Source organism: Peromyscus leucopus, chromosome 6 (genome assembly GCF_004664715.2).
Source record: "Peromyscus leucopus breed LL Stock chromosome 6, UCI_PerLeu_2.1, whole genome shotgun sequence".
Taxonomy (NCBI): domain Eukaryota; kingdom Metazoa; phylum Chordata; class Mammalia; order Rodentia; family Cricetidae; genus Peromyscus; species Peromyscus leucopus.
This window is the reverse complement of record NC_051068.1, coordinates 82,305,984-82,333,477: the sequence shown is the minus strand read 5'-3', so window position 1 is coordinate 82,333,477 and position 27,494 is coordinate 82,305,984. Positions and strand designations below refer to the sequence as shown.

The 27,494-nt window shown below is 44.6% G+C and overlaps 1 protein-coding gene and 1 non-coding gene across 3 annotated transcripts; both read left to right on the top strand.

The window, feature by feature from the left end:
• Nucleotides 1-11,782: 11,782 nt before the first annotated feature.
• On the top strand, nucleotides 11,783-11,914 carry LOC114700017. The gene has a single exon (XR_003735632.1). It is a non-coding gene; the product is annotated as a small nucleolar RNA SNORA70 (small nucleolar RNA).
• A 6,947-nt stretch (nucleotides 11,915-18,861) lies between these two features.
• On the top strand, nucleotides 18,862-24,149 carry LOC114699995 (glutathione S-transferase Mu 2-like). 2 transcript variants are annotated; one of them, XM_028879410.2, is made up of 8 exons: nucleotides 18,862-18,965; nucleotides 19,320-19,395; nucleotides 19,740-19,804; nucleotides 20,094-20,175; nucleotides 20,274-20,374; nucleotides 21,341-21,436; nucleotides 21,521-21,631; nucleotides 23,588-24,149. In XM_028879410.2, exons 1-8 carry the CDS (start codon nucleotides 18,930-18,932, stop codon nucleotides 23,675-23,677), a joined length of 657 nt encoding a protein of 218 aa, XP_028735243.1. In that variant the 5' UTR covers nucleotides 18,862-18,929; the 3' UTR covers nucleotides 23,678-24,149. The 2 variants fall into 2 exon arrangements, with proteins under 2 accessions (XP_028735243.1, XP_037062887.1); XM_037206992.1 differs by having other exon boundaries at nucleotides 18,876-19,043.
• The last annotated feature ends 3,345 nt before the right edge of the window (nucleotides 24,150-27,494 follow it).

The following is a 27,494-nucleotide window of genomic DNA, read 5'->3' as shown; positions in this document are numbered from 1 at the left end:
GACAAGGACTTAAATAGTCCAAGAGAATTATCACCTGAAGCTGAGAAAGAATTGGCCTTGGTAGAAAAGAAAGTGCATGAAGGACACGTGGATCGTATTGATCCAAAGCTGGATTGCATTTTGGTTATTTTACCTTCTAGGCGTTCTCCTACTGGAATATTAATGCAGAGGGAAGATATTATATTGGAATGGATATTTTTACCAAATAAACCAAATAAAAAATTAAAAACTTATGTGGAAAAAATCTCTGACTTTATTTACAAAGGAAAACTGAGACTTCGTCAATTAGCAGGCATAGACCCAGCAGAAATTGTCATACCATTAACTAAGGAGGACATTGAAAAATTATGGACAGAAAGTGAACGTTGGCAAAGAGCTTGCAGTAATTTTTTGGGAGAAATTAACAGCAAATATCCCAAAAGCAATAGAATTGATCTTATAAAGAGAGCTGAATGGATCTTGCCTCAAATTGTACGGCAAAAACCCATATCTGGAGTTCGTACATTTTATACAGATGCCAACAAAGAAGGAAAGGCAGGTTACAAATCAGAAAATTTAAGTAAAGTGGTTCAAAGTCCGTATAATTCAGTTCAAAAATCAGAATTGTATGCTATTCTATTGGTATTAATGGATTTTTCAGAACCTCTCAACATAGTAACTGACTCTCAGTATGCTGAAAGAGTGGTGTTACATATTGAGACTGCAGAATTTATCCCTGATGCTTCAGAATTAACTTCACTATTTATTCAATTACAAGATACAATCAGGAAAAGGAATCATCCTTTATATATAACTCACATTCGATCCCATACTGGTCTGCCAGGCCCTCTAGCACAAGGCAATGATGAGATTGATAAATTATTGATAGGAAATGTGCTGGAGGCCTCAGAATTTCATAAAAAACATCACGTTAATAGTAAAGGTTTAAAAAAGGATTTTTCCATAACCTGGCAACAAGCCAAAGAAATAGTAAAGAAATGTCCTACTTGTTCCTTCTACAATCAAACGCCATTACCAGCAGGATGTAACCCAAAGGGTACTCAGAGAAATGAAATCTGGCAGATGGACGTGTTTCACTTTGCAGAATTTGGAAAACTGAAATATGTACACCACACCATTGATACTTTTTCAGGATTTCAATGGGCAACTGCTTTGAGTTCTGAAAAGGCTGATTCTGCAATCACTCATTTGCTAGAAGTTATGGCCATCATGGGTATACCTGCACAAATCAAAACTGACAATGCTCCATCATATGTCTCTGTTAAAATGAAACAGTTTTTTGCTTATTACAATATAAAGCATATTACAGGCATACCACATAATCCTACAGGTCAAGCAGTTATAGAAAGATCAAACAGAACTCTAAAGGATATGCTAAACAAACAGAAATGGGTAACAAAAACCCCCAGAAATAGACTGCATAATGCTCTTCTAACTTTGAATTTTCTGAATGCCAATGAGAAAGGAACAACAGCTGCAGAGAGACATTGGATAATAGAAAAAACTACAGAATTAAATCAGCCTATATACTTTAAGGATGTGCTGACCTCAGAATGGAAACCAGGGTATGTATTACATTGGGGACGAGGTTTTGCTTTTGTTTCTACAGGAGAAGATAAGCTGTGGGTACCATCAAAATTGATAAAGGTTCGATTTGAACAAGAGAGACCTCTTAATTGAGGAGGTGATAGTTCATCAACCAGCATGAACATCCAATTTAAACTAACTTGTATCAATAACACATGCCTTTTCATTTAATCAGATAATAACTTGTCAAAAGGAAACATCCCCAAAATTAGTCTTGGGGAAAGGTTTTTGTTTTTGTCTTTTAGGAGAATGAAGGTTAAGGAATCTGAAGAACACTGGACAAATGAGACAACTGAAGAAAAGTGACAAATCATCTATCCCAAGAAACAGAGTGAAACGGTGTATGGGTATATATTATCTAAAAAATTTTTTATGTCTTCCTAAATGTTTGTTTCTGCTTTTCTCTAAAGATTTAACACTATTGGTTTTCTAATAGTCCCAGTTCAATTAAAATTTAAAGCTGACTTTGGAGTTGGAGAATGGCTCTCTCCTTCTTTAAACTCAAGCATGTTGTTAAAAGGAAAATGCAAACTCCCTGTATCATGCCAGAATAAGAGCCATCTTCTGCTATGGTACAGGACAAAAGCAAAATTAATTAAGGGACTATTCTATTACTAATCTCAACTCTTTGATTCTATTCTGATTCTTTAAACTTTTCTCAAAGTATAAATTTTATATCAAAATTTACAAGATTAATATATATATACATTTTAAACTTTGTTAAGATATGAATGGTCACATAGAGTACTAACTAATTCTAGAAAAAAGGCTAGCTGCATATATATGTTTTTGTGTTCGAGTCTCTTATCAGTTTTCTGCAGGAAATCACGGCCAGGCCTAACATCAACTGAAGTCTCCAGAAAGAAGATGGGGCCCACAACAACAACAATTCCACGTGGACAATAATAATATCATTAAGCTGACAAACATCATCCATAGATCAGCTTTGAACTACAAGGTGCTCAGAGCAAATTTGAGATGACTAGCTGAGATGATCCAGTCTCAAAGACTACTTGAATAAGGACTTGAGATAAACCCTGAACTTTGGCATTATACACAGACTGGATAATGAAGGATATAGTTACCTCTCCTAGAATTTGACAATTAACCTAAAATTTTTCTTTCAGGATAAAGAAAACTTCGCCCATACCCAGCAGGAAGCAATTTTAAGAATACGACGCCCACATTCCCAAAGAGGTGGTGTGGGGCGGGTGGTTTTTTGGTTTTTTTAATGGGTTTTGGGTCTGGGATAATTTTCAGTATTTAGGGGGGTTGGTTACAAGTTATTGTCAAGGGTTAGGAAAAAGGCTAAGCAAAGGAGATTAGATTTAAGGTTCTTGTTTAAAAAAAAAAAGAAAGAAAAAAAAGAAAGAAAGAAAAGAAAAAGACAATTACTAGTTTTAAATACTTTACATTGGATTGAATTGTTTTATATTGTATACAAATTTGAAACTGATATTGTTAGAAAATGCTATATGTATATTTCTAATTGTATTTATTCCATCCATTTAACAATGTAATGCAAATTTCTGATCCTTGAATGTTATTATTATCAACTATTAGGATATAAAGAAATGAAAGCTAGTAGTTAGACATTATCATAGAACTTGTAGTCATATTAGATATGTTTTAAAAATTGAGCAGAGATGTTTTAGACAGGTCATCTTCAAACCCTTCAGAGATCTACAGAATATGGCATTTAAAATGTTTTAATAACTTAGAAAATTTTTCTTTTTTGAGACATGTCGGCTCCTGGCAGTACCAATCTACTTTAGAGAAAATATGGGCATTGAAGAAACTGCATATGGAGTCAACTTTCATTCTGGCAAAAGTTAGCCACTGGACAACAAAGTATCCTCGAATCAACAGGACAAAATAGACAGACAGATCACGAAACAAGGGACTACTGATTCTTGCCAAAATAAGTGTGGTTATGGCTTTATCAAAAGGCATCTTCTGAGGCCAGGACAATATGGCCCCATCCCTGAAGTGGCCTTCGCATCCGGAAAAGGTACAGTGCCCTTTTCTTTGAAGGCAGCTTAACAGGCAGAGGGCCGATGGATTCTGTTGTACAATGGAACAGCAGCTGAAAGCTCATGCCTCTCAAAAGTAGACTGGCATTTAATAGAGGGATGTGGAGAAGAAGGGGATGCTGAGATGAAGCCATATATACACAGCCAAGAAGAATGGACAGCTGAATTAAAAAACTGTCAACAATTTCCAGAATTTAAAATCCTGAATCATGACAGGACACTAGTGGAATTCAGGTGTTTCTGGTACGTGGACTGCTCTCACCCAATGTGAGGTTGAACTGTTGACCTTGTGTACATCCTACTTCACAAATAAGTCTGTCAGATACACTAAGCCTATAGGCTGAAGATGATGCCCCAACACTGCGGAGAAACCTCAGGTGACTGCCCAGGCAGCTGGCTGTTTCTGTCAACTCACAAAATTTTTTGGAAGTTGCTTGCATGCACTTCCTGTTTTTATTTTTGTTAGCTAATATTATTCCCTTCTTGGGTCTCTGAGGGAGTTGAAGATTAGTTAGTTATGGTTGAAGATTAGTTAGTTATAGTTGAAAATTAATTAGGATAGAAAGTGCATTAGATACATCTTGGATTTACCAAAATAGGATAGATAATGGAATTGTTTTCTCTGATTTGTCAAATACCTGTTTAGGTATTTATTACTTGTATATATTGTATATAGTTATTGTACTTTTGTATATAGTTTTTCTTTTGTTAGTTATAACCTTTTGCTTTTTTTCTTTTTATTAAAATAGAAAAGGGGAAATGTGGTGGTAATCTAATCGTACTGAATTATTATTTTGATTGTATGTTAATAAATAAAGTTGTCTGGGGGTCAGAGCTATTAGAGCCATAGCAAGAGTGTGGCAGTGGTGGCACACGCCTTTAATCCCATAAGATCTCTGTGTGTTCAGGGATATAGCCAGCATTGGAGACATATGCCTTTAAGACCTAGGGGGCTGTACATTCAGACAGTGACGAGGCAGTCATGTGTTTGGGTTTACAACCAATGAGAAGGCAGAACAACATACTATAAAAAAACGACCCGACAGGAAGTAGGTCTTTTTTCGTGAAGCTGGGACAGCAGGAGGAAGGGTGAGATTTTAGCTCTGAGCTCTGACCTCTCGGCTTTCTCTTTTACATTGTTTCTGTGTTTCTTATTTAATAAGACGGTTGGATACATCAATAACTAGATCATATCATATCTTAATAAACTCTTTTTATCTATAAAATAAGCCATGCAATATAGATAAAGTAAAGGTGTCCAAGAATTTCAGCCTTTTTATTTCATGATCATTTTCCTTCTTTCCTTCTTTCTTTCTTTTTTCTTTTCTCCTTCTCCTTCTCCTTCTCCTCCTTCTTCTTCTTTTGGTTTGTTTGTTTGTTTTTTGAGACAGGGTTCTCTGTGTAGCCCTGGCTGTCTGGGAACTGCTCCATAGATCAAGCTGGCCTCAAATGCACATATGTTCCACCTGCCTCCCAAGTGCAGTAATTAAAGACGTGCACTGCCACCACCACCTGGGGCTTTTCTTGTTGTTGTTGTTTTTTTTTTTTATGGCATTTTTTTCTTGAAAGCTAAATTGTATGTTTTTGTGTTTGTAAACATCACACTTCCAAGCCATTCTCAGGTACAGGCTCATTCCTTGACTTTGCATGCGCACCTGGCCTGGAGGAGAGCTAGCTAAGATTGTTACCTTTAGAACAAGCTCAACCACCCAGAGCATTCCTGTGCTGGACTCCCAGCTGAGATTTTTACTCCAATACCAGCAACGTGAGGCAAGGTTATAGGGACCCCTGCCACTCTCTGAACGCTCTCTAGTTTCTCAGGTGGAACAAACTTTCCTCATATAATATTAATTTCTGGGAAATTCCTACACTTTGTAAAAAAAAAAAAAAATTCCAAGGTACTGTGTAGTGATGTGTTGACTGAAGGAATGAATTAAGAGCTTCTGAAGGAATGAATTAAGAACTCTCAGGTTTTAGCATTTAACAGCAACTACACTCTACAAAGTCCTTCAGTGCTGTTGTAGTCTGTTTACAGTCTCCTGTAGGTGTCATACGCCACCGTCCTGGATCCTCTTATTTGGAACTGGGTCAAAAGCTCTGAGGCGCTGGCTGTTTTAATGTTCTTGACTTCAGGATTAATCAATGACAGAAGCCCCAGGCTACCCTAGAGGCTAAAGGCACGAGAGACAGTTACTGTCAGTCAACAATCCACCACAGCCACATGAGGAATCTCCATCCAAGACAAAGAAACATCCCTGGCTGATGATGTCCAATGAGTAAAGAAAGAAAGACATTTAGCACCATGGCCTCTGTTGACAGTGGGCCAAGGCCAGGTGGTCGTGACACATGCCTTTAATCCCAGCACTCGGGAGGCAGAGCCAGGCGGATCTCTGTGAGTTCAAGGCCAGCCTGGTCTACAGAGTGAGATCCAGGACAGGAGCCAAAACCACACAGAGAAGCCCTGTCTTGAAAAACCAAAAAAGAAAGAAAGAAAGAAAGTGGGCCAAGACCAGGAAGGACATTCAGATAGGGATTATCTAGAGGGCCACTGCCTCCCAGTCAGGCATGCTGGGAACTGGGGCAAACTTGTGTTATCGACTTGAGAACCTGCCTCCCGTGCGGATATGAAATCAGCTGTTCCTTGGTATGCTGGTCACACAAGGACAGAGCAGGCTAACAATGCCACCTTTAGAACTCCTTTCCCTGTGGGAATCTACACAGCAAACTTGTCACTGGCCTGGAGGGAAGGAGTCAATTCTAATGAGACACTTGTGTCCCCCAATCTGGCTTTCAGACCATTGAAACGATGGATTCCAGGAAACTGGAGTTTTCTCCAGGCATCTCCTGCTGGGAGAAGGAAAAGGTTGAAGCCTGAAACCAGACAGTGGGAAGAAATCTCTTCCCTGAAGAGAGGTTCCTCACAGCTCTAATAACACAGTTCAATAACTTGTCAGACCACCTTGCAGGATGAGCCTGAATTCCAGACAGCTCATCAATGGCAGGTGGGACAGACCTGGACAGGCACTGTTTGGATGACCACATCCCTGACCTTCTGTTTAAGCAGACTCAGTTTCAATGTTTTTAAAGCATTTGTTTGGGGTAGTGGCACAGTGGGTGTGTGGAATCAGGGTGACCCCTGGGGTGGGCTCTCCCTCCACCGTGTGGTTCACCAGGAATCAAACTCAGGTCATCAAGCTTGGTAGCAGATACCTTTATCCACTTAGCCATCTCGCTTCTCCTACTTCTTTTCTTTTCTTTTTTAATTTTAATAATACCTGAAGGTATTCTGAGATAGATAGGGTAGGTTTTCAGAGGTATATTTCTGTCTTTGTAGTGGTTCGATTTGTAAGACAAAGACATTTGCTTCCCTCTACTCCAAGGTTTGTTCATTTATTTGTTACTCTTAAAGATTTAGTTTTGACTGGACTCAGACTCAGAAGTGAAAGCTCTCACCGAGGACAGCCCCCGTCTCTTGGCAATGCGTTCCTGGCATTTTTAAAATTATTTTTATTTGGCTTCCTTTATTCTCTTGGCCAAAAGTTTAGCAGATTCCTCAGCCTGCTCCTTGTTTTTCTTAGTGCCTGGGTTCTTCAGAGCAATACATCAGCATGTGTGTTGCAGGACATGTGAGTAACAAGATGTTGAATCTTGGGTGATTTGGTCTTGGCCTTCTTACTTTCTTTCTTTGAGGGATTTCTAACAGCATTGGTGGACATCATCTTCTTTAGTGAGATTGAAAGTTTTTTGGATTCTGCTAGCTCTTTTGGGCCCCAACTGCCAAGGCACAGTAGTAGTATCTGTAAGTCCAGGGATCTCTCTCTCTCTCTCTCTCTCTCTCTCTCTCTCTCTGTGTGTGTGTGTGTGTGTGTGTGTCTGTATCCGTGTGTCTTTAAAACAATAACCAAGTTGAGAACACTCAGCTTGACATCCACAATGCATCCTGAACAGACTTGTGCTTCCTCTCTCCAGTTCCCCTTGGTCTATAACAATGGTCATTTATTTGTTAATAAACAGAATAATGTTAATAAATAGGAATAAAAAGATTGACCCCCAATCAATAACAGGAGCACTCTGCTGTGGACCAAGACACCTTGCTTCATGAGAAAACCATGTTTACTGATCTGGGCACTGATTCAGAGTACATAACCCTTCCATATTCACCCAGAACATCAGCAGCAATATCTGTAACCATGCACATCTATCTCACAGAAAGGACAAAGTTTGTGGTCATGAGCCACTTCAGTAAATTTCTGATAGGTCGTGTCTGGAAGGAGATATTCAGCTTCATTTGGCTTAACTGACCTCCTAGAGTGTGCCAAGAAAAAGAACGACACTCAATTTTTAATTTCCCCAAGAACTGTGATGGGATCTGAATCTCCAGAGGTGGGTATGACCACCTAATTGTGTAGTTGGTAATCTGTTCCTTTACAGCAGGGTACAGATTTTTAGCTAAGGTAGCACATTGTTTGACTTTGTGCTATATAAAGCAATACCTGAGATAATTAACTCACAAAGAGAAATTTTTAGCACATAGTCATGAAGGTTCCAGTCTTTGGAGCAGTCATGAGCACACCACAGCAAGACAGAGAAAACCACTCAATTTGCAGTCAGGAAGCAAGAGAGGAAGAATGCAGGGTTCCACATCTGCTTAATGGTGTGCCTCCAAAGTCCCAAGGGCTACCCGTAACACCCCATCTCTCCAAAGCTCTATTACCATGTATAATGCCACTCTGGGACAAGCCTTTATTACATGGACTTACGGGGAACATTCCATGTCCAAACTATAGCTATTTGACTCTGACCTCCAAATGTTTATGTTTATCTTACAATACAAATCATATATTCTATCTCACCTCTTCCCAGAGTCTAATGGCTTACAAGTCCAAGTGCAAAACCTCAAATCTCAAAGAAACCTTTTTTAGGCAGGAGGCTCTATAAAAATAGATAAATAAATACATACACACATTTTAAAAGTTACATACTTGTAAGATTCAGTGCTTGGAGAAGGACAGTGTAAATATTCCTATTCTGAAAGAGAGGACTAGGAAGATAACAAGGGTATAGATTTTTATCTAAATGGCCAAATGGAAGCCTAGCAAAGCAGATGTCAACTCTCAAGGTCTCATCTCTCCCAGAGAGCCCACCATGACTGCCTTGCTCATGGTGGCCTCTGTGGCTCACAGATTGAGAGGTGCCAGTCTGTGACTGATTGGTCCCATTGTTTTGGGCCTGTGGCAGAGCAGCACATGACGGCAGGAGAATGTGGTAGAACACATGGCCAGAAAGCAAAGGAGGAGCAGGAAGGAGCCAGAGTCTGATGATCCTCTTCAAAGACAAACCCCTAAAGGACATCTGTGCTGGTTGGGTTTGCACCTGACAGAGCGTTAAGAAGAAGAGTTTATCTTGCCTCTGAGTAATATGGTGGTATTCTATTTGTACTGAAATGTGATTTTTAATTGTATGTTAATAAATAAAGTTGCCCGGGGGTCAGAGCTATTAGAGCCATAGGAAGAGCGTGGCGGTGGTGGCACACGCCTTTAATCCCATAGATCTCTGTGTGTTCATGGATACAGCCAGCATTGGAGACATACACCTTTAAGACCTGGAGGGCTGTACTTTACAGGCAGTGACGAGGCAGTCATGTGTTTGGGTTTACAACCAATGAGAAGGCAGAACAGAAAGACTATTTAAAGACATACACACAGGAAGTAGGTCTCTTTCGGAGAGTTAGGAGCACCACAGGAGGAAGGATAAGATTTTAGCTCTGAGCTCTGACCTCGTGGCTTTCTCTTTTATATTGGTTCTGTGTTTCTTATTTAATAAGATGGTTGGTTACATCTACATTTGGGGCCCAACGTGGGGCATGAACCTATGACCCTGGGATTAAGAGTCCCATGCTCTGGCTCCATTACTATACGCCTGAGGCAAGGCTAAAACAGCCTGGCAGGGAGCATGTGGCAGAGAAAAGATACCTAATGTGGCCAGGAACTAGAGAAGAGACTGGAAGGACCCAGTATCTTTCCAGGCCATGCCCCCTAAGTGACCTTCTTTTTCCAAGTAGGTCCCATCTCTCAAAAATGATAGCATGTTATGAGCCTATCAAGAATTTACTAATAAGGTCAAGCCCTCATCTTATTAATTCCTGAGACCCTATCAGCTGGCAACCAAGCTTTTAACATATGATATCCATTCTAGTTTGGTTTCTGTTGTTGTCATGGTGATAAACACCATGATGAAAAGCAACTTGGAGAAGAAAGGGTTTCTTTCAGCTTACAGGGTATAGTTCATCATTGAGGGAAGCCATGACAGGAAGTCAAGGCAGGAGTTTGAAGCAGAAACCACAGTGCAGGGATGCTTACTTGGCTTGCTGTTCTACCTGGCATGCTCAGCCAGCTCTCTTGAGAGCTTGTTTGGAGGTTCTGGCAGAGAAGCACAGCTACTCATACACCCTTGACCAGGAGGGATGCACACTGAACAGTGAGGAACACCCGCCACATCAGCCAAATCAACACTGGCGATCAATGGGGTGACAGATGTTTCAGCCGGATGACCCTTATATCCTCAGCTAGCTTTCTTATACTGCTCAGGCCAACCTTTCTAGGGACAGTACTGCCCATGGTGGGCTGGGCCCTTCTACCTCAACCACAATCAAGACAATGCCCCACAAATATGTCCACAGCCCAATCTGATGGAGGTGATTCTTCAGTTGAGGTTCTCCCACTGCCGGTGTGTCAAGCTGACACGATTAGTATCACAACCTTTTTGGAAGGACATTTCATATCCATGCAATAATAATCTCCCTTCTGTTCTACCTCTCATAGTCTTTATCACCTCCCTGTAGGACTTTCTGAGCACCAAGGCTTTAAAAGGCAGACCTTGGGATATTCAACATCCAAATTACAACAAATGGGAGTGAAGTTTCTCTGGCCAGGTATGGTTATGTGTGGACAGGTTCTTGGACACACAGTCCTAGTACTCAGGAAGTGGAGTCAGGAGAACCTGGAATTCAAGGTCATCCTCTACAATATAGTGAGTTCAAGGCCAGCTTGGGGATATGTGAGATCCTGTCTCAATAAAGCAAGACAAAAAAGTTCTCTGGTATAAATTTAGAGTGGTTCTATAGTTTTGATCTGGAACATTCTCCAAAGGCCCACATGTTAAGGGCATGGTCCTTAGCTTGGCCATGGCTGAGAACTGGTGGAAAGGTAGAATATAGTGGGAGGTTTTGGGGAATAGGAATATGGCCTTGAAAGGGATTGTGGGGCTCTGTCTCCTCTCTCTCTCTCTCTTCATCCATAAGGTGAAGGAGCCTCCTCTGCCACGTGCTCCTACTGTGATGGATTACCTTGCTGCAGGCCCCAAAGCGGTGGACTGTGAACCATGGACTCAACATTCCAAACTGAACCAAAAATACACCTTTCATCTTTTTAAGCTGATTACTTCAGGCTTTTGGCTGAAGTATTGGAAAACTGACCACTACAAATGCACAAATGGCTTGTCTTTTAAATGTCTTGACAAGTGGGTTTTGGGGACAGTGTGCTAGAGACTGAACCTAGGAATTCATCCATGTAGGTGTGTTCTCTATCATTGAGATATATCCTAAATGATTCTTCTCTTGAGTCTATAGTTCATTTCAGCTCCAGAGGGAAAAAAATAAAGCAAAATTATGGTCATGTTCTGGAAATGAAGCAAATTTTTAAACCAGAGGTGTGCTTAAACTGTAACCACTATTTACCAGTGAAACCCAAACAAATAAGAATGAGATGGAGTTGGAATTCTGTCTGGTAGAGCACTTACCTAGCACGTGCAAGGCCCTGGGTTTAATCTTGAAAAGGGAAAACAATTTTTTGTTGTTGTTTTTCGAGACAAGGTTTCTCTGTGTTGCTTTGCGTCTTTCCTGGAACTCACTTTGGAGACCAGGCTGGCCTCGAATTCACAGAGATCTGCCTGCCTTTGCCTCCCAAGTGCTAGGATTAAAGGCATGCGCGACCACCACCCAGCTGAAAACAATTTTTTTTAAGAAAAAATATTTTAAAAAAATCAAAAGAATCAAGCTCTCCAATGAGGAAACAATGCTTTCTGTCAAAACCCCATTGACTTCTAATACAAGGTGAAAGACAAAATGATTTATTTCCTCATCACACACAAGTGTTGTTACCCACTTGCAGTTAATTAAGCTGACCAGGTCCCTTTCCCAGGGGGCCTGGTGTGCAATGGTTATAAACAACAGCTTCACTGTAGTGCATTCAACCTGTTGCCTATATGGGTTGTCCTAAGAGACCTTGGAGACAATTTTCTGGCAGCTTCTTTTCAAGTCTCTGATTTCAGTCCCCAGTCTAGGCTCCAGATAGGTACTCGTGGTGCCTTTGGGAATCCCCAGGGCACAGTGGCCATGGTTCTCATTGGCCAGGTCATCATGTCCACCCGCACCAAACTGCAGAATAAGGAACATATTATTGAGACTCTTCATAGAGCCAAGTTCAAGTTCTCTGACCGCCAGAAGATCCACACCTCAAGGAAGTGAGGCTTCACCAAGTTTAATGCAGATGAATTTGAAGACGTGATTGCTGAGAAGCAGCTAATTTCTGATGACCGTGGGGTCAAATATATCTCCAGTAGTGGTCCCCTGGACAAGGGGCGAGCCCTGCACTCCTGAGGGCTTCCACAGTGCTCTCCTGTACCTACCAAATCATGTTCAGTAGTAAATCTCACATCCAGTCTGAAAACAAACAAACAAAACAAAACAAACATTTTTACAAAAGGAGTTGTTACCCGCTTTTTTGCCTAGTCATATTTTGGGGTCCTCATTCTGATCTTCTGTACACAAAGTCTCAATATACTGTGTAACTCCCTCAGAGAAGGAATGTCAAAACAGCAAGATAAGCAGGAATTCAAAAGCTGTCCATGGAAGAAGAGATGATCATGATACAAATTCAAGAGCCACACAAACCATTTAAAATAAAGCAGTTTTTTTTTCTCTTGAGCCTAAGGGAATTCACTGAGAAAGGAGTTTATGATGTGATTTTATGAGACAGAGATACTGAGAAGGCATTACAAGATATGTTTTTAAAAATCCATTTTGAGGGGCTGGAGAAATGGCTCAGTGGTTAAGAGTACTGGCTGCTCTTCCAGAGGACCCAGGTTCAATTCCCAGCACCCACATGACAGCTCACAACTGTCTGTAGCTCCAGTTTTAGGGAATCTGACACTCTCACACTAATGCACATAAAATAAAGTTAAATAAATTTAAAAAAATCCATTTTGAAAACATGGTAAGATCTGTCTGAGAAAAGCACCCGGAGACCCCTGCCTCATCACTTCTCAGTGAGAAGGACAGGGGAGAGCAGAGTCAGCCCTAGGCGTCATACTGTGCAATATTTTGCTGATAAAATTCCATTCCATTTGAAGCACCTGTAGTGAGTCAGGAGCAATCATTAAATACAAAGAAAAACTGCCAATGTGTAACAGACTCCAAGATAAAGCTAGCAGAAGCAGACCGTAAACAGGGCTGTGTCAGCAGAAACTGACTCGGAAGCCAGAGCTATCCCCAAGTAGATACAAGAATGTCCCAGCTAGGACCCCAGTTCACTCTTGGGGACTGACCGAAACAGTAAAAGACACTTGTTGCCACAGGAGATTAAAGATGGTGTTTGCCTGTATGCATGATACCATCCAGCCTCCTACAAAAATACACTAGCTTCCAGCCACAGTTTGCCAGCACTGGCCAGGCAACGGCGATGAGTAAACCCCTTTTGTACAGACTCCCCAAGTTTGGCATGGCAGGACACTGAGTTCCTGGACTCTTAGCTGGTTGCCTAGATATGGGTGAACACTTGTGCACTCAGAAAGCAGAATTTGGAGAGGGTGTTCTCTTTGCTCATCAAAACAAACTCCTAGGATGTAACACAAGGGGCACAAGGGGGAACCTTAACTTTTTTTTTTTTGTTTTATGCTGTTGTTATTTCGATTTGGGTGTTTTTATTTATTTATTTATTTATTTATTTATTTATTTATTTATTTATTTTGTTTCAGGGATCCACAGCAAGCTTTTGTCTAAACAAATACTGCTATAACAGGAATCATAGATTTACCAGTCTGTAGGCCAGTATCAACAACGGACTTCGGAAGACTATGGTTGGTCTTTCTTGGTAGCTGTACGCCTTATGAGAGGCAGTACAGAAGGATCTGGAAGTAGCCTCACCCTGTGTCAGCCTTGAGTCTGAGGCCCAGGATCTCAGCGGAGCCAGCTTGTGCGGGTTAGGGATGGGCTGAGCCCTGCTCCAGTCAGTGAGGGTAAGCCACACATTGAGTGTCAAGAGGTCAGAGGACAATTCTTTTTTTTTTTTTTAATTATATATATATATATATATATATATATATATATATGTATGTATATTTTATTTTACAATACCATTCAGTTCTACATATCAGCCACGGGTTCCCCTATTCTCCCCCCTCCCATACCCTCCCCTTACCCCCAGTCCACCCCCCATTCCCACCTCCTCCAGGACAAGTCCTCCCCCGAGGACTGCGATCAACCTGGTAGACTCAGTCCAGGCAGGTCCAGTCCCTTCCTCCCAGACTGAGCCAAGTGTCCCTGCATAAGCTTCAGGTTTCAAACAGCCTAACTCATGCAATGAGCACAGGACTTGGTCCCACTGCCTAGATGCCTCCCAAACAGATCAAGCCAATCAACTGTCTCACCTATTCAGAGGGCCTGATCCAGCTGGGGGTCCCTCAGCCTTTGGTTCATAGTTCATGTGTTTCCATTCATTTAGCTTTTTTTTTTTCAATAATTGAGTAAAACCAAAATTTATTATAAGCCACAGTGGTCCTAGGGACCTCCATGCTATATATATAGCCTCCATGGTTCTATGGGTTGTGGTCTGATTGTTCTTTATTTTATATCTAGAATCCACTTATGAGTGAGTACATACCATGACTGTCTTTCTGGGTTTGGGTTACCTCACTCAGGATGATTTTTTTCTAGTTCCATCCATTTGCAGAGGACAATTCTTATCTGGGATTGTAGGTTGGATCTAGGAGCCCAAGTAATATAAGAGAAAAATACAAGCATTTCATTTACTCTACGTGGACATGGGAATCTTCACACGAGACTGAAGTCTAAAGCAATGACTAAAGCCTGATGCTTTTGTGCTTTTAGACAGTGAAAATAAATCTGGGAAGGAATGGGGAGACAAGTGGATCTCTCGACTACAGCGCTAAATTCTATGTTATTAAGAGATACACAGAGAAGGGGTGTAATTCGAGTTACTTCACAGTGTATTTATTCCAATTAGACTCCTAGCTAGCTGCAGTTAGGAGTCTGGCTATTTTTAAGCCTTGGTACATGAAGGATATCTCCAGAATCTCCACGGCTTGCCGAGTATGGACATGGATAGGCCAGATGACCTTTTCTAAAGTTGTATGTTTGGGTTGTTAGAAATCCATTATTTTTAGAATCCCAGCTATCCCTTTAAGAAACATATCGGTAAGTTTTTCGGTTTTGTGGCTGGAGAGGTGACTTGGCCCTTAAGAATGGAAAGAAAAGTGTCAGCTCAGGATATCCAAGACCAAATTCTCAGCACAAAGGTGACTTATTTGCCCTAGAGGGACAGAGAACGGGGAATAAGAGACAAAGACAGGAGACAGAGATGAGAGAGAATGGGGAGGGGACAGGGAGAGGGAGTGGGGGCACTTGTCCCAGAGTGGGCCAAGGGACTGCCTCTGGATAGGGAGGAGACAGGTGTGGCCCATAGGAAAATGGCAGTTTATACAGGGAAAAGGGTAAACCCTGTGTCAGAATGAAGTGTTTAATCGAGCATGTTGATTAGGTGAGCCAAAGGGGATTTTTGATTGCTGTAATTGAAGTAATATCGATTATTTCAATACTTTGATTGCTGGACCTTGGTAGTCAGCCTCAGGAGAAGGAAATGACTAAATAAAGGACTAGACCTTGGTGGCTAGCTTTCAGAAGGTAATCTAATGGTTTTTAGCAAGGCAGAGGGAACGGGGAGAATAGCAAGGCCTGTCAGAGGCATGTCTGTCATGTTTGAGCTGGCCAGAGTCCCTTCATAGAGCATTGGCTGCTCTTCCAGAAGACCTGGGTTCAGTTCCCAGCATCCACATAGCAGCCTATAGTCATCTATCTATAACTTCAGTTCTAGAGGATCCAACACCCTGTGCTGGCCTCTGAGGGCGCTACACACATGTGGGACACAGACATTCACGCAGGCAAAATGCTTATACACTTAAAATAAAACTACATAATAAATATTTTTTTTAAAAAAAAACTTTCCCTTTTTAGAAATGTTTCTTGTTTTCTATAATTTCAGGTTTTATTGCATTTCTGCTTTCTGGAAAACTTTGTTTTGCCTTATTCTTAGTATCTGAGGCAGGTGGGAAATCTCTTTTACTGAATTCCAGTTTGTCAGTGTCCTGTGAATGAGATTTTATTTTCCTATTTTTAGATTTAAGAAAATGTTGTTTTGTATCCTGGAGTTTTCTGAGTTTAGATGAATGATATTCCAGAGACTGTGAAGAAATTTCCAGAGGAGACCTTGGCCGGCATGGCTGCTCCTCTTGTGTTGCCTCGCCTTCCTCTCCCGTGTGCCTCATATTTCCTGAATCATGACAGTCTATAGAAGAGTCACGCTATGCATGGGGCCCAGACTGTGGGAAGGTGTCAACAACTGCTTAAAAAAAAATAGTACGGAAGGGACCAGGTGAATAAACAGCAATGTTCCAGTATTTGTTCGATATATTTTAAATTTATTTTAGGTATACGGGTGTTTTGCTTGCAGAGGTCAGAAGAGGGTGTTGCAGATGTTGGTTACGCTGTGGCTCCTCGAGGCTGGCTGCTGCCCACGGTGGCCATGCCGGCGGAGGAGGGTGCTGATTGGAAGAATCACAGCCATGGTTACCTTTTTAGAGCTTTATTGGGGTGGGGGAGAGACAGAGAGGGAAAGAGAGAGAGAGAGAGAGAGAGAGAGAGAGAGAGAGAGAGAGAGAGAGGAAAGAGAAGAAGGAGGTCCAGATGGAAGGAAGGAGCAGAAAGGAAAGAGAGAGACGCACTGAGGGCCCACCCGATTTTTAGGCTGGGACACCATCGAAGGCTGATGATGTAATCAAGGACTGAATCCTTACAGCAGATCCCCTGGAACTGGAGTTATGGATGGTTGTGAGATGCCATGTGGGTGCTGAGAATTGAACCTGGGTCCTCCGGAAGAGCAGCCAGTGCTCTTACCTGCTGACCAACCTCTCTAGAGCCCTGCTTTATATTTTTAAGATTATTATTTTAATTCACATTAGAGTTTTTCTTAGAGATTATCTCCTCAATTAGAGCCAGGAATTTTATATCTCCCTGCTCATAATTATGAAGACAATGACATGCCCTGTCTTAGTTAGGGTTTCTACTGCTATGATTAAACATTGTGACCAAAAGCAACACCAGGAAGAAAGGGGTTATTTCAGCTTGTAGTTGTACATCACAGTCCATCACTGAGTGAAATAAAGGTAGGAATTCAGTCAGGGCAGGACCTGGAGGCAGGAGCTGATGCAGAGGTCATGAAGGAGTGCTGCTTACTAACTTGCTCTCCATGGCTTGCTCAATCTGCTTTCTTATAGCACCCAAGACCACCAGCCCAGAGGTTGCACATTTCACCCCTGTGGTATGGGCCTCCCATATAAAACATTAATCAAGATAATGCCCACAGTCTTGCCTATAGGTCAGTCTTATGGAGGCCTTTTTCAGACAACTCTAGCTTTTGACAAGTTGATATAAAAGTATCTAGCATATGGATAGTTAACAATGATTCAGGGACCCATGCATGCATGTGTGCACATGCACTTGTGCCTTGTAGTAGACAGTGGTCTGGGGAAAGCTATGTGAGAATTTACTTTGGGGCATCCGGCTCCTTCTCGAGCTCAGGTGCAGTTTAGTGAGCTGAGTTGGGAGGATTTGCCACAGCACTGCGCCTTGCTAGCCCCATGACATGGTTTCTGAGCTCTGGGCTTCACAAAGACCCGGAGTATGTGGTTTCTCTGCCCTTAGTGCTGAGGTAGCTTCTGCCTGTCCCAGGAATGCTTATACCTTACCCTGAAGTCCCAACGGGTATTAATTCTCAAAATGTACTTTGCACAGCAACAGCTCTGCCCTTTGATTTGCAAGGTCTGGATCATCGTTTTTCGTTATTCATTTTGTCTTTCCCTTTCCTTAATTGGGACAAAGTCAACTAAAGTTCAATTTCTCACACACCCCTTGATTTTGAAACAATCTTGCCTTCAAGGACATGGGATGGCAGGTGCGACAGTGTTCTTGATAGGCCTTTGTCCTTTTGGAGGTTGCACCACAAAATCCATGTCACAGGGTGACTTGAAAAGCTACTTCCTTGGACCTCCCTCTCATAACCAGACACATGTGGGTCAGGGACCCTGACAGCTGAAGATCTGGCCTTGGGTTCCCTGTGTCCTGTGCAGAGCTCCCCAAGGATCGCCTCTGGACAGCATCCTGTTGTCCCTTGGAAGCAGGAGAGGTGTCTGTTCCCTTGGAGCACATGCTCTCCCACCCTAGCATACTCCAGCTGTGAGTACTGTGTTTCCAGTCGACCACTTTGGTGGTCAGGGTAGGCCGTCTGTGATTGTGGGAGTCTCAGATTCGCAGTGCGCTCAGAGCCGAGAGTTGCAAACACAGCCAAGATGCTAAACACCGAAACCACTTGATAGTCTGTCTGCCCTTTGTCCTTGGGTAGGTCCATTTTATTGTGCCTGTAAAGAAGCGAATACCATTCCTTGTTTAGTTTGTTTTTCAAATTGGCCAGGGTCCTGCTGTTCCAGAGATAGGACTAAACTATTCCTTGGAGGGTGTCTTGTTTTGGACTAGCAACAGGCTGAGTGATAAGAGGAGGGGAAAGGCGAGATCATTGCATTTCCAACATCTGGCCTCTCTCCAGGGACACTGACAGCTTGGGGAATGGGGAGGGAAGGAGGAGACGGAGCAGCGGCGTGGCGCAGGCAGGGACAAGGCCTACAGAGTCACCCATCAGGTTTTAGGGGTCATATCCAAACCTGACAACCTGGGTCACACAGCCAAAGCTACTTTAAAATTGACTCCGCCTTGTTTAGGCTTGGAAGCTGAGAGAAGACCTCCGCGAGAGCCTTGCCTAACAGGAGCGGGGCGGGGCCGAGAAAGAAGGGGCGGAGCCAAGACGGGAGGGCGGGACTCACTATCCGTTCTGCTGCTTCTCTCCTGTGCATCAGGGTACAGTCACAGTTTGCCTAGCTTCGCTGAGGCCAGACAGCACCAGCGCCATGCCCATGACACTGGGCTACTGGGATATCCGTGGGGTGTGAGAGAAGTTTGACAGCGGAGTGTGATGGGGACGCGGGGCGGGGACGTGCCGGTCTAGGAAATGGATCTTTCTTGTAAGGCCTTGGTGAATTCCTCAGCCTGTAACGTCTCAGAGCTCTAGATGTTTGATACTAATCTCCTCCCCGCCTCCCGTGTGTGCGCGCGCGCGCGTGTGTGTGTGTGAGTGCGCGCGCGCGCGCGCGCGCGCGCGTGTGTGTGTGTGTGTGTGTGTGTGTGTGTGTGTGTGTGTGTGTGTGTACTGTTAGATCAAGTGTGTAGGGATTCAGATATAGAGAAGACGTCTCAGAGTCAGGGGTCCCAGTACCTCTCTGATCAGCCTTGTCTCTTAGTTGTGTCAGGCCATCCGTCTGTTCCTGGAGTACACAGACTCAAGCTATGAGGAGAAGAGATACACCATGGGGGACGGTAATGACTCCCTGTGCCTGGCTCCTTGTTGCCCAGACCTGGGGGCCTCTTCCAGCTAGAACTAGAGTTTACACCTTCAAGAAACCCCTGTGAAGACAGTTTGGTCTTCCAATGCAGGGCTGTGACTTTTCCTCTATTTGTGATTTAGTGTTTGCCTAAACCTTTCGTAAGCCTTTGATATGCAGGGCCCACAGTCCCAAACACTTCACTCTGGTAACCTTGGAATATGACACACTCAGCGTGAGAGGTTGAGATTCCCTGCCTGGGGGCGGGGGTGGGGGTGGGGTGGGGGCTTGCCTGACTGGGAACTAGGGTGATCTCTTTTCACATCGTCTTGTCTACAGCTCCCGATTATGACCAAAGCCAGTGGCTGAGTGACAAATTCAAGCTGGGCCTGGACTTTCCCAATGTAGGTTCAGGGAAGGGGAGGTTTGGGGAAGGCATGGTGTCCTCACCTCATCTCCTTGCCTGGCTGAGGGGGTTGGGGTCAGAGCTTCTGCTCTCCTGCTCCCACTCCTGGTGGCTGCACAGCATTTCTGTGATGGGCTGGGTCCCAGCTCCTCCTTTCAGTGTGCAGTGTGCTCATGGAGGGCTCACCATGCCAGGCCCATGGAGTGCCAGGCCCCATGTCTGTCCTCACCAGAGAAGGGATGCAGGGACCCCATGTCCCATCTGACCATCCTTGCTTGTCCATCTAGCTGCCCTACTTAATTGATGGGCCGCACAAGATCACCCAGAGCAACGCCATCCTGTGCTACCTTGCCCGCAAGCACAACCTGTGTGAGTGGGGCCGGCTGCAGGGAGGGGCACGGTGGCCATCGCCCTGGGCTTGGCTGGGGTGGGATGCTGAGGGTGAGTCTATGCTGTCCGTGCTGCAGGTGGGGAGACGGAAGAGGAGAGGGTTCGTATGGACATTTTGGAGAACCAGGCCATGGATACCCGCATGCAGCTTGTGATGGTCTGCTACAGCCCTGAGTTTGTGAGTCCCCCTGTGGATGGGGAAGACAGGGTTTGGAGTTAAAGTCCTATGTTCACACCTGTATTGGTCAAAGTTAGCACTTGACTCTAGCAGTACTGACTCTCTAAGGCCTTACTTATCCCAGCAGCGAAGTGGCCTTCATGACTCCATAATCTTGCCAAATAACCACTGAGTCAGTTTCTACCGCTCCTAGGAGGCGGTTGGATTCCACAAGCTGGAAATACAGTTTTTAAACATTAGAGAATGTATTAAGAGTCCTTTTCATCTCCTTTAATTTCCATAGACCTTCTGTCCCGGCTCTTCATGTCCTCTGTCTGCTCTTGGAATATGGAGACTCAAGCCATGAGTTAAAATAAAGAAACTGGGTGGCCGGTGGTGGTGGTGATGGGGGCGTGTTATACACCCTGGCCTCAGACATCTCTCCGAGCTCAGCTCTCTGTCCCTCCAGAACTGTGCCCTCAGTAGCCACAGGAATCAGGACTGCTTCCCAATAGGCAGCTCGGGGGTTGGCCAGAGGGACGCTGGCCCTGCCACTCCTTCCTTTCAGCATCAGACATTCCTTCACTTCATAAAAAGTACTCAAGTATCCACTCTTCTGCCATCCACTAGGAATGCCTTCTCCCCTGAGCTGTTTCGGTCTTTTGCTTCTTTCATGGCACCAGCTGTCTGAGTCCAGAGTGTGTCAGGTACACGGGCACCTCTGAGTCTAACCCACAGGATCTGACGTGGGGAATAAGTAGAGTTCAATGAAAGTGCTGTATTCTTGTCTGACTTCTCATCATCTCCAACAAATGGGACCTGGTGCCTGTGGGAGTCTGGTTAGTAGTGGTGAACTAATTTAAAATCAGGAAGCCGACTCGGGCCCAGCCTTGAGAAGGTGGACACTCTCCCCCGCATTCCCGTGAAGTCAAACTCTGCCAGGGAGCCGGTGTCTGAGGGTGGTGACTGCTTTCCCCCCTACCTCAGGAGAAACGGAAGCCAGAGTACTTAGAGGGTCTCCCTGAGAAGATGAAGCTCTACTCTGAGTTCCTGGGCAAGCGGCCATGGTTCACAGGGGACAAGGTCAAGAGGGTAACTGGTGGGAAGAAGGAGTTGCCATTCTTCCAGGGCTACCAGATCCCATCCCACTGACCCTGCTTCCTGCAGATCACCTATGTGGATTTCCTTGTCTATGATGTCCTTGATCAGCAACGAGTGTTTGAACCCAAGTGCCTGGATGCCTTCCCAAACCTGAAGGACTTCTTGGCCCGCTTTGAGGTGATGCCCTGGTCCTCCTTGCTCTTGACTGTCCTTCCCTGCCCCCTTTCCAGGATGATTTCCTAATCTTTTAAATTAAAAAAAAAAAAATTAGCATTTCTTGCGCCCCGGCTTTCTGGGAGGACCTGTGCTCAGCATCTAACATTTATAGGATTAAATTTATCACTACAAGATTCCTACGAGGTAGATAGGATTATCAGACCCCTAAGATAAACTGAGACTGGAGGGTGAATCCCTTGCTCAGGGTCTCAACTCCCACCCGTGGAGGCCTGTTCTGTGTGGGCCCCTGACTTCTATGGGCAACACTCGAACTGAGGTTTCAGGCCTTCGCTCAGCCAGGGTTTCCTGCCTGGGACCCTTTTGAGAAGTAGAATGTGACGGAAGTGTGCAGTCAGCTGGCTTTAGGCATCAGGAAGGCAAGGGACAGCAGGGTTCATGTGAAGTCTCACGACGCAGAGTCTTCAGAGCTGACCTGCAGAGAGAGCACTTTGCTTCTCACGTCCCTACCGTGGACACACGGAGAGCTCAGGGCTGTCGAAGGTGCTTGGATTTCATGGACAAGCAGGGAGGGCCCTTGTAGAAGGCTTATCTTTTCCTCCCTTCTGTCTTCTAACGCTCCAGTTTCCATCTGCGAGATAAGGTCATACACTTATTTTAACACCTATTTGCTGACCTCTTTCATGTGAGCATGTTGTCAGGTCCCAGGGGACGTGTCCTATACCCTCATACTGGACCAAGTAGAGCTCACAGTGAGGTGGGGCGCGCTAGACTGTGAGGTGTGTGTGGTATCACCTGGGCCAGAGAGCCAAGCCCGAGCCTCACCTCACTGCTGCTCATATGGCATCCAGGTCCCTGTGTTTGAAACCCCCAAATCTACTTTATTAGACAGTTGGAAACATTGACTTAATTTGCATGTGTGCGTGCGTGCGTGCGTGTGTGTGTGTGTGTGTGTGTGTGTGTGTGTGTGTGTTGGCTTGGTCTCTCTCTCTCTCTCTCTCTCTCTCTCTCTCTCTCTCTCTCTCTCAGGCCTGGAATCTGTTTTCATCCCTCACTTCCTAGCTAGTGATGTGCTTTCTCAGCTAGTTCTCATTAGCTCTGCTTCTGGTCCAAGTTGGGGATTATGTAAGAGCTGGCATCACCGTGGGGAAGGGGGAGGGAGAGCTAAGAGCTGCCCCCTGAGGGCTGGTGCTCTGGCTTGTTGCAAACAGGTAGTCCTGGGGTTTAGAATTCTTCAGCAGTTGGTTATCTGGGAACTGAATCTTGATAAAATTCACTCAGGGTGACTGAATTTGGCACAATTCCTGTATTAGAGCTAGAGATAAATTTGATTGGGCTATAATAATATTGGATTTAGGTGCCAGATGGAGAAATTTGGACTTTTTTCCTCTCTGGGAATGGGTCAGAACCCCGCCCTGCCTTTCCTGGTGGGCCTCCCTCCATCTGAAATATTTCCACCCAGGATTTGCCGAGTCATGGGGTGGGATCTGGGCTCTTTTTCAAGCTGCTCCGGCATGCTCTGTGAACTCCTTTTCCCTGCCAGCTCCTTCCTCCACGCTCAAGTACAGGCAGGAGCTTCCCTGGGGAAAAAGACCAGGCCTGTGCAGACAGCGACAAGGCTGGGTGAATAGGAGGGCGCTGCTTAACCTCCCTGGACTTCAGGTTCCCTCCTGGTAAATGATCTGTTAGGACGGATTTTGCAGGGCCATTGAGTACTTTTTCCAAACCTATGAAGCACTGTCTAGAGGACACCAAGGCCCGGGATAGTACTGTTTCTCCACTGATGTCCCTCTTCAGGTAGGACACTAAGGAAAGGAATTTGAAGAGCTTCTTTTCCAGAGCTGAGATTGATTGTTCTGCTCTGGATCTTGGGCCTACATGGAGTTCATGGGGTGGAGCTGGTCAGCCCAGCGAAGCTACAGGCCTGAGCTTTGCTCGCTCTCTCTCTCCTACTTACAGGCCCTGGAGAAGATCGCTGCCTATATGAAGTCCAGCCGCTTCCTCTCAGGCCCCATATATTTGAAGACAGCCCTGTGGGGTAACAAGTAGGACCCTTTAATGCCAGGGCCAGGAGGCGATCTGTGACTACGCCTGCTGACCACTGGCCCGGGGCACATCTGGGTCCCCGCACCTCCGCGTCCGTCTTCCCATTCCTTCCCTTTGTCCGTTCTCTTCTCCTCCGAAAGGCCTTAGCAACCTCCTTTTCCCACTCAGCCTCTCCCAAGCCAAGCTTTTGTCAACTCCGGCTCCCCATTCCTTCAGAGTCCCCTTCCTCTCCTTCCTTGTCTTTGTCCCGGATCCAAGCAGCCCTCGGCTTTGCTGAGGGTAATGAAGGGATGCACTCGGCTCTGTGGCTCCCCAGCACTGCCAAAGAAGCCAGTCCTGCCTATGTTCAGGTGCCCACCCTCAGTGTGAGGCTGCCCAGCATTGCCAGAAAGACCGGTCCCCTAGTGTGTAGAGCCTAGCCCCCCAATATGGGACTGTCCAGCACCAGCTGCTCCTCGGTAAAGTCTGGACCGTGTTTGCTCTGTGCCTTCTTGCCTGTGGTTCTCAGGACTGCATTGACTTGTTTGGGTGGTCATTGTTCTGTTGTTCATAGAAGGGACAGGGGTGTGTGTGTGTGTGTGTGTGTGTGTGTGTGTGTGTGTGTGTGTGTGTGTTTGTGTGTGTGTGTGTGTGTGTGAGAGAGAGAGAGAGAGAGAGAGAGAGAGAGAGAGAGAGAGAGAGAGAGAGAGAGAGAGAGAGATCTTGATGGTCATACAAAATATAAGATCACTGAAACTCCCTGATATTCTGGTCATTAGTTCTGTGTTGCTCACCCTGGGATTCCTAGAGAAGGGTGCTTCTCTTCTCCTGTGTGCTGGGGTTTCTCACTCATTCAGCCGCCACAGTGCCTCCCTCAGAGAGGTTCTGGGCTGATGGGAGAGGGCTCCATTAGGCTAAGCACCTTTTGTTTCCTTCTCCCAGAAGCCTTTCCTAAACCAGACAGCTCTCCTCCTATTCTCAGGATGCTTCCCCATAAACAGTCCCCACCGTTCACACTCTGTGTCTGGGGTGTCTTACTGAACTCCATCCTAAGATGATCAATGGGGAGATGCAGGTCCTGTTGGACTTTGCATCTCTGATATGCGTGAGAGAGCCTGGCCCGCCCCCATTGCTCTTGCAGTTGGGAAACTGTAAAGTACCGTGCTCAGCCATGCTTGTGCCGAACTATACAGCCAGCGGCATTTGGCACTCTGGGAAGTATTCTCTTAGCCTGACGAGGTACAGAATGAGATGCAGAAGGGTTTCCACATTCAGGAATTAGTCTGAACCAGAGTCTCTCCATGCAAGGGTTTAAGAGGCTCCCCAGCTGCCCTTGGAAGAGCATGGTCTGAGATGGGGCAGGCCTAGTTTGTTGGGCCCCAGTGCAGCCGCATGTGATCAGCTGAGCCATGGGTATTTTGTATCAGCTCATCCACAAAGGAGCTGGACTAATTGGAGAAGCATCTGCTGAACCGGTTCCTGTGACAGCCGCTAGACCATGGATTCTGACCTTGATCAGCACTGCCTGTACTAGGGAGTAGATCTGGAGGAGGTCCCTGCTGGGCATTGTTCCAGCTGCTAGAAGTTACTTGCTGCCTTTAGGAAACCAAGGACTACAGGCAACTTGTGAGGGTCATTGTGAAATAAATGAGTCATTAAATAGGGAACTGTCCAGGTGTGGTAGTACACACCTTTAATCCTCACACTCACAAGGCAGAGGCAGGGTTATCTATGTGAGTTTAAGGCCAGCTTTGTCTACATAGTGAATTCTAAGCCAGCTTGGGCTGCATAGAGTGATTTGGTCTCTTGGGATTAATAAAAAATAATAAAATAAAAAATAATTAGTAATATTAAAGCCCAGAGATGCTCAAAATTTGTGAAACTCATAAAATAAAAATTAGTTAGGCTAAAGGTTCATTAAACTTTATAGATAAATAAAATTTAAAAAAGAAAACAGGATTAGGGTATAAGGCAGTAGTAGAACGTTTACCTAGGATGCACATGGTAGATTCAATCCCCAGAGCTTCAAAAACTAAACTAAAATGAAATGGAAAGAAAGCAATGGAAGTTAGGAGTGAGAGTATAGTAAAAATTAAGTAGAAAGAATACATTATTAATCCAGACTGCAGTACACATAGATATGGTGATATTTTATTTGTACTGAAATGTGATTTTATTTGTATGTTAATAAATAAAGTTTCCTGGAGGTCAGAGCTGATAGCAAGCCATTTAGCAGAAGTCTGGCAGTGGTAGCACACACCCTTAATCCCTATCACATGACAGGCAGATCTCTGTGTGTTCAAGGACACAGCCAGCATGGAGACACACGCCTTTAATCTCAATACCAACCATAGGAGACCTGGAAGTCTATATAGATGGGCAGTGACGAGGAGGTCATGTGGTTGGGTTTACAACCAATGAGAAGGCAGAAGAAACAATAAAAAGGACAAACACACAGGAAGTAGGTCTCTTGCGGAGAGGTAGGACAGCAGCGGCAGTGAAGGGCAAGGTTTTTAACCTCAGCTCTTAGCTACTGCTCTGACCTCTTGGGCTTTTAACTCTAAATTTGGCTCTGTGTTTCCTATTTAATAAGATTGTTCATCTACACATAGATTTAGAGCAGACTTACAACACTTCCCACAACAGGCTAATATCGTGGGTGGACTAGCAATCTCGTGTCCCTCACACGCTTCGTCTCTGCCTCGTTCCTGTAGAAGCAGCCATAGGCCATGCATAATGAATGGTTAGAGCCGAGCCCAGCAGAACTTTCTTTACAAACACAAGTGATACAACCACATGAAGAGCAAACATCACCATTCAAAAGTGGACAAGACTAGAGCAGCTGTTTCTCTTCAAAAAGACATGCAAATGCCGGGGAGCATTGGGAAAGTCATGAATCATGCATCACTAGAGAAAGGTGCAGCAAAGCTGTAAGAAGTTCTACTTCACGGACATTAGGATGGCTACCATGAAAACTCAAAAAATAAAACATTTGGTGAGGGCGTGGAGGTGTTAATGCCTTTCCCATCATTGGTGGGAATGTACAATAGTTCCTCAAACAATTAAATGTAGAGAAATGCAGAACAAGATGCCGGCTTAGTGTGATTCTATAGCAGTTGTCTCTCTGAAGACATACCTATTGACAGGATTACACTGTTCACAAGAGCTAAGAAAGCCACGTGAACCATGGACATATCTATAATCTCAATACGTGGGAAGCTAAGTTCCTAAGTTCCAAGCCAGCCTGAACTACATAACAAGACCCTGTATACCTCCTCACCCCCAGTCCCTGCCCCCCCCCAAAAAAAAGAGCCAGGTGAGATGTCATGGTGTCTGGTTTTATTTATTTATTTTTTAAATTTTATTTTATTTTACAATACCATTCAGTTCTACATATCAGCCACGGGTTCCCCTATTCTCTCCCCTCCCACACTCTCCCCTTACCCCCAACCCACCTCCTCCAGGGCAAATCCTCCCCCGAGGACTGCAATCAACCTGGTAGACTCAGTCCAGGCAGGTTCAGTCCCTTCCTCCCAGACTGAGCCAAGTGTCCCTGCATAAGCTCCAGGTTTCAAAGAGCCAACTCATGCACTGAGCACAGGACTTGGTCCCACTGCCCAGTTGCTTCCCAAACTGATCAAGCCAATCAACTGTCTCACCTATTCAGAGGGCCTGATCCAGCTGGGGGCCCCTCAGCCTTTGGTTCATAGTTCATGTGTTTCCATTCATTTGGCTATTTTTTTTCAATAATTGAGTAAAACCGAAATTTATTATAAGCCACAGTCATCCTAGGGACCTCCATGCTATATATATAGCCTCCATGGCTCTATGGGTTGTGGTC

Excerpts from the sequence above, each read along its gene's own strand:
- LOC114699995 (XM_028879410.2), top strand. The coding sequence starts at position 18,930 with ATGCCCATGACACTGGGCTACTGGGATATCCGTGGG. Across the intron at positions 18,966-19,319 it reads GCTACTGGGATATCCGTGGG|TTGTGTCAGGCCATCCGTCT; the intron begins GTGTGAGAGAAG and ends CTTGTCTCTTAG. Across the intron at positions 21,632-23,587 it reads ACTTCTTGGCCCGCTTTGAG|GCCCTGGAGAAGATCGCTGC; the intron begins GTGATGCCCTGG and ends TCCTACTTACAG.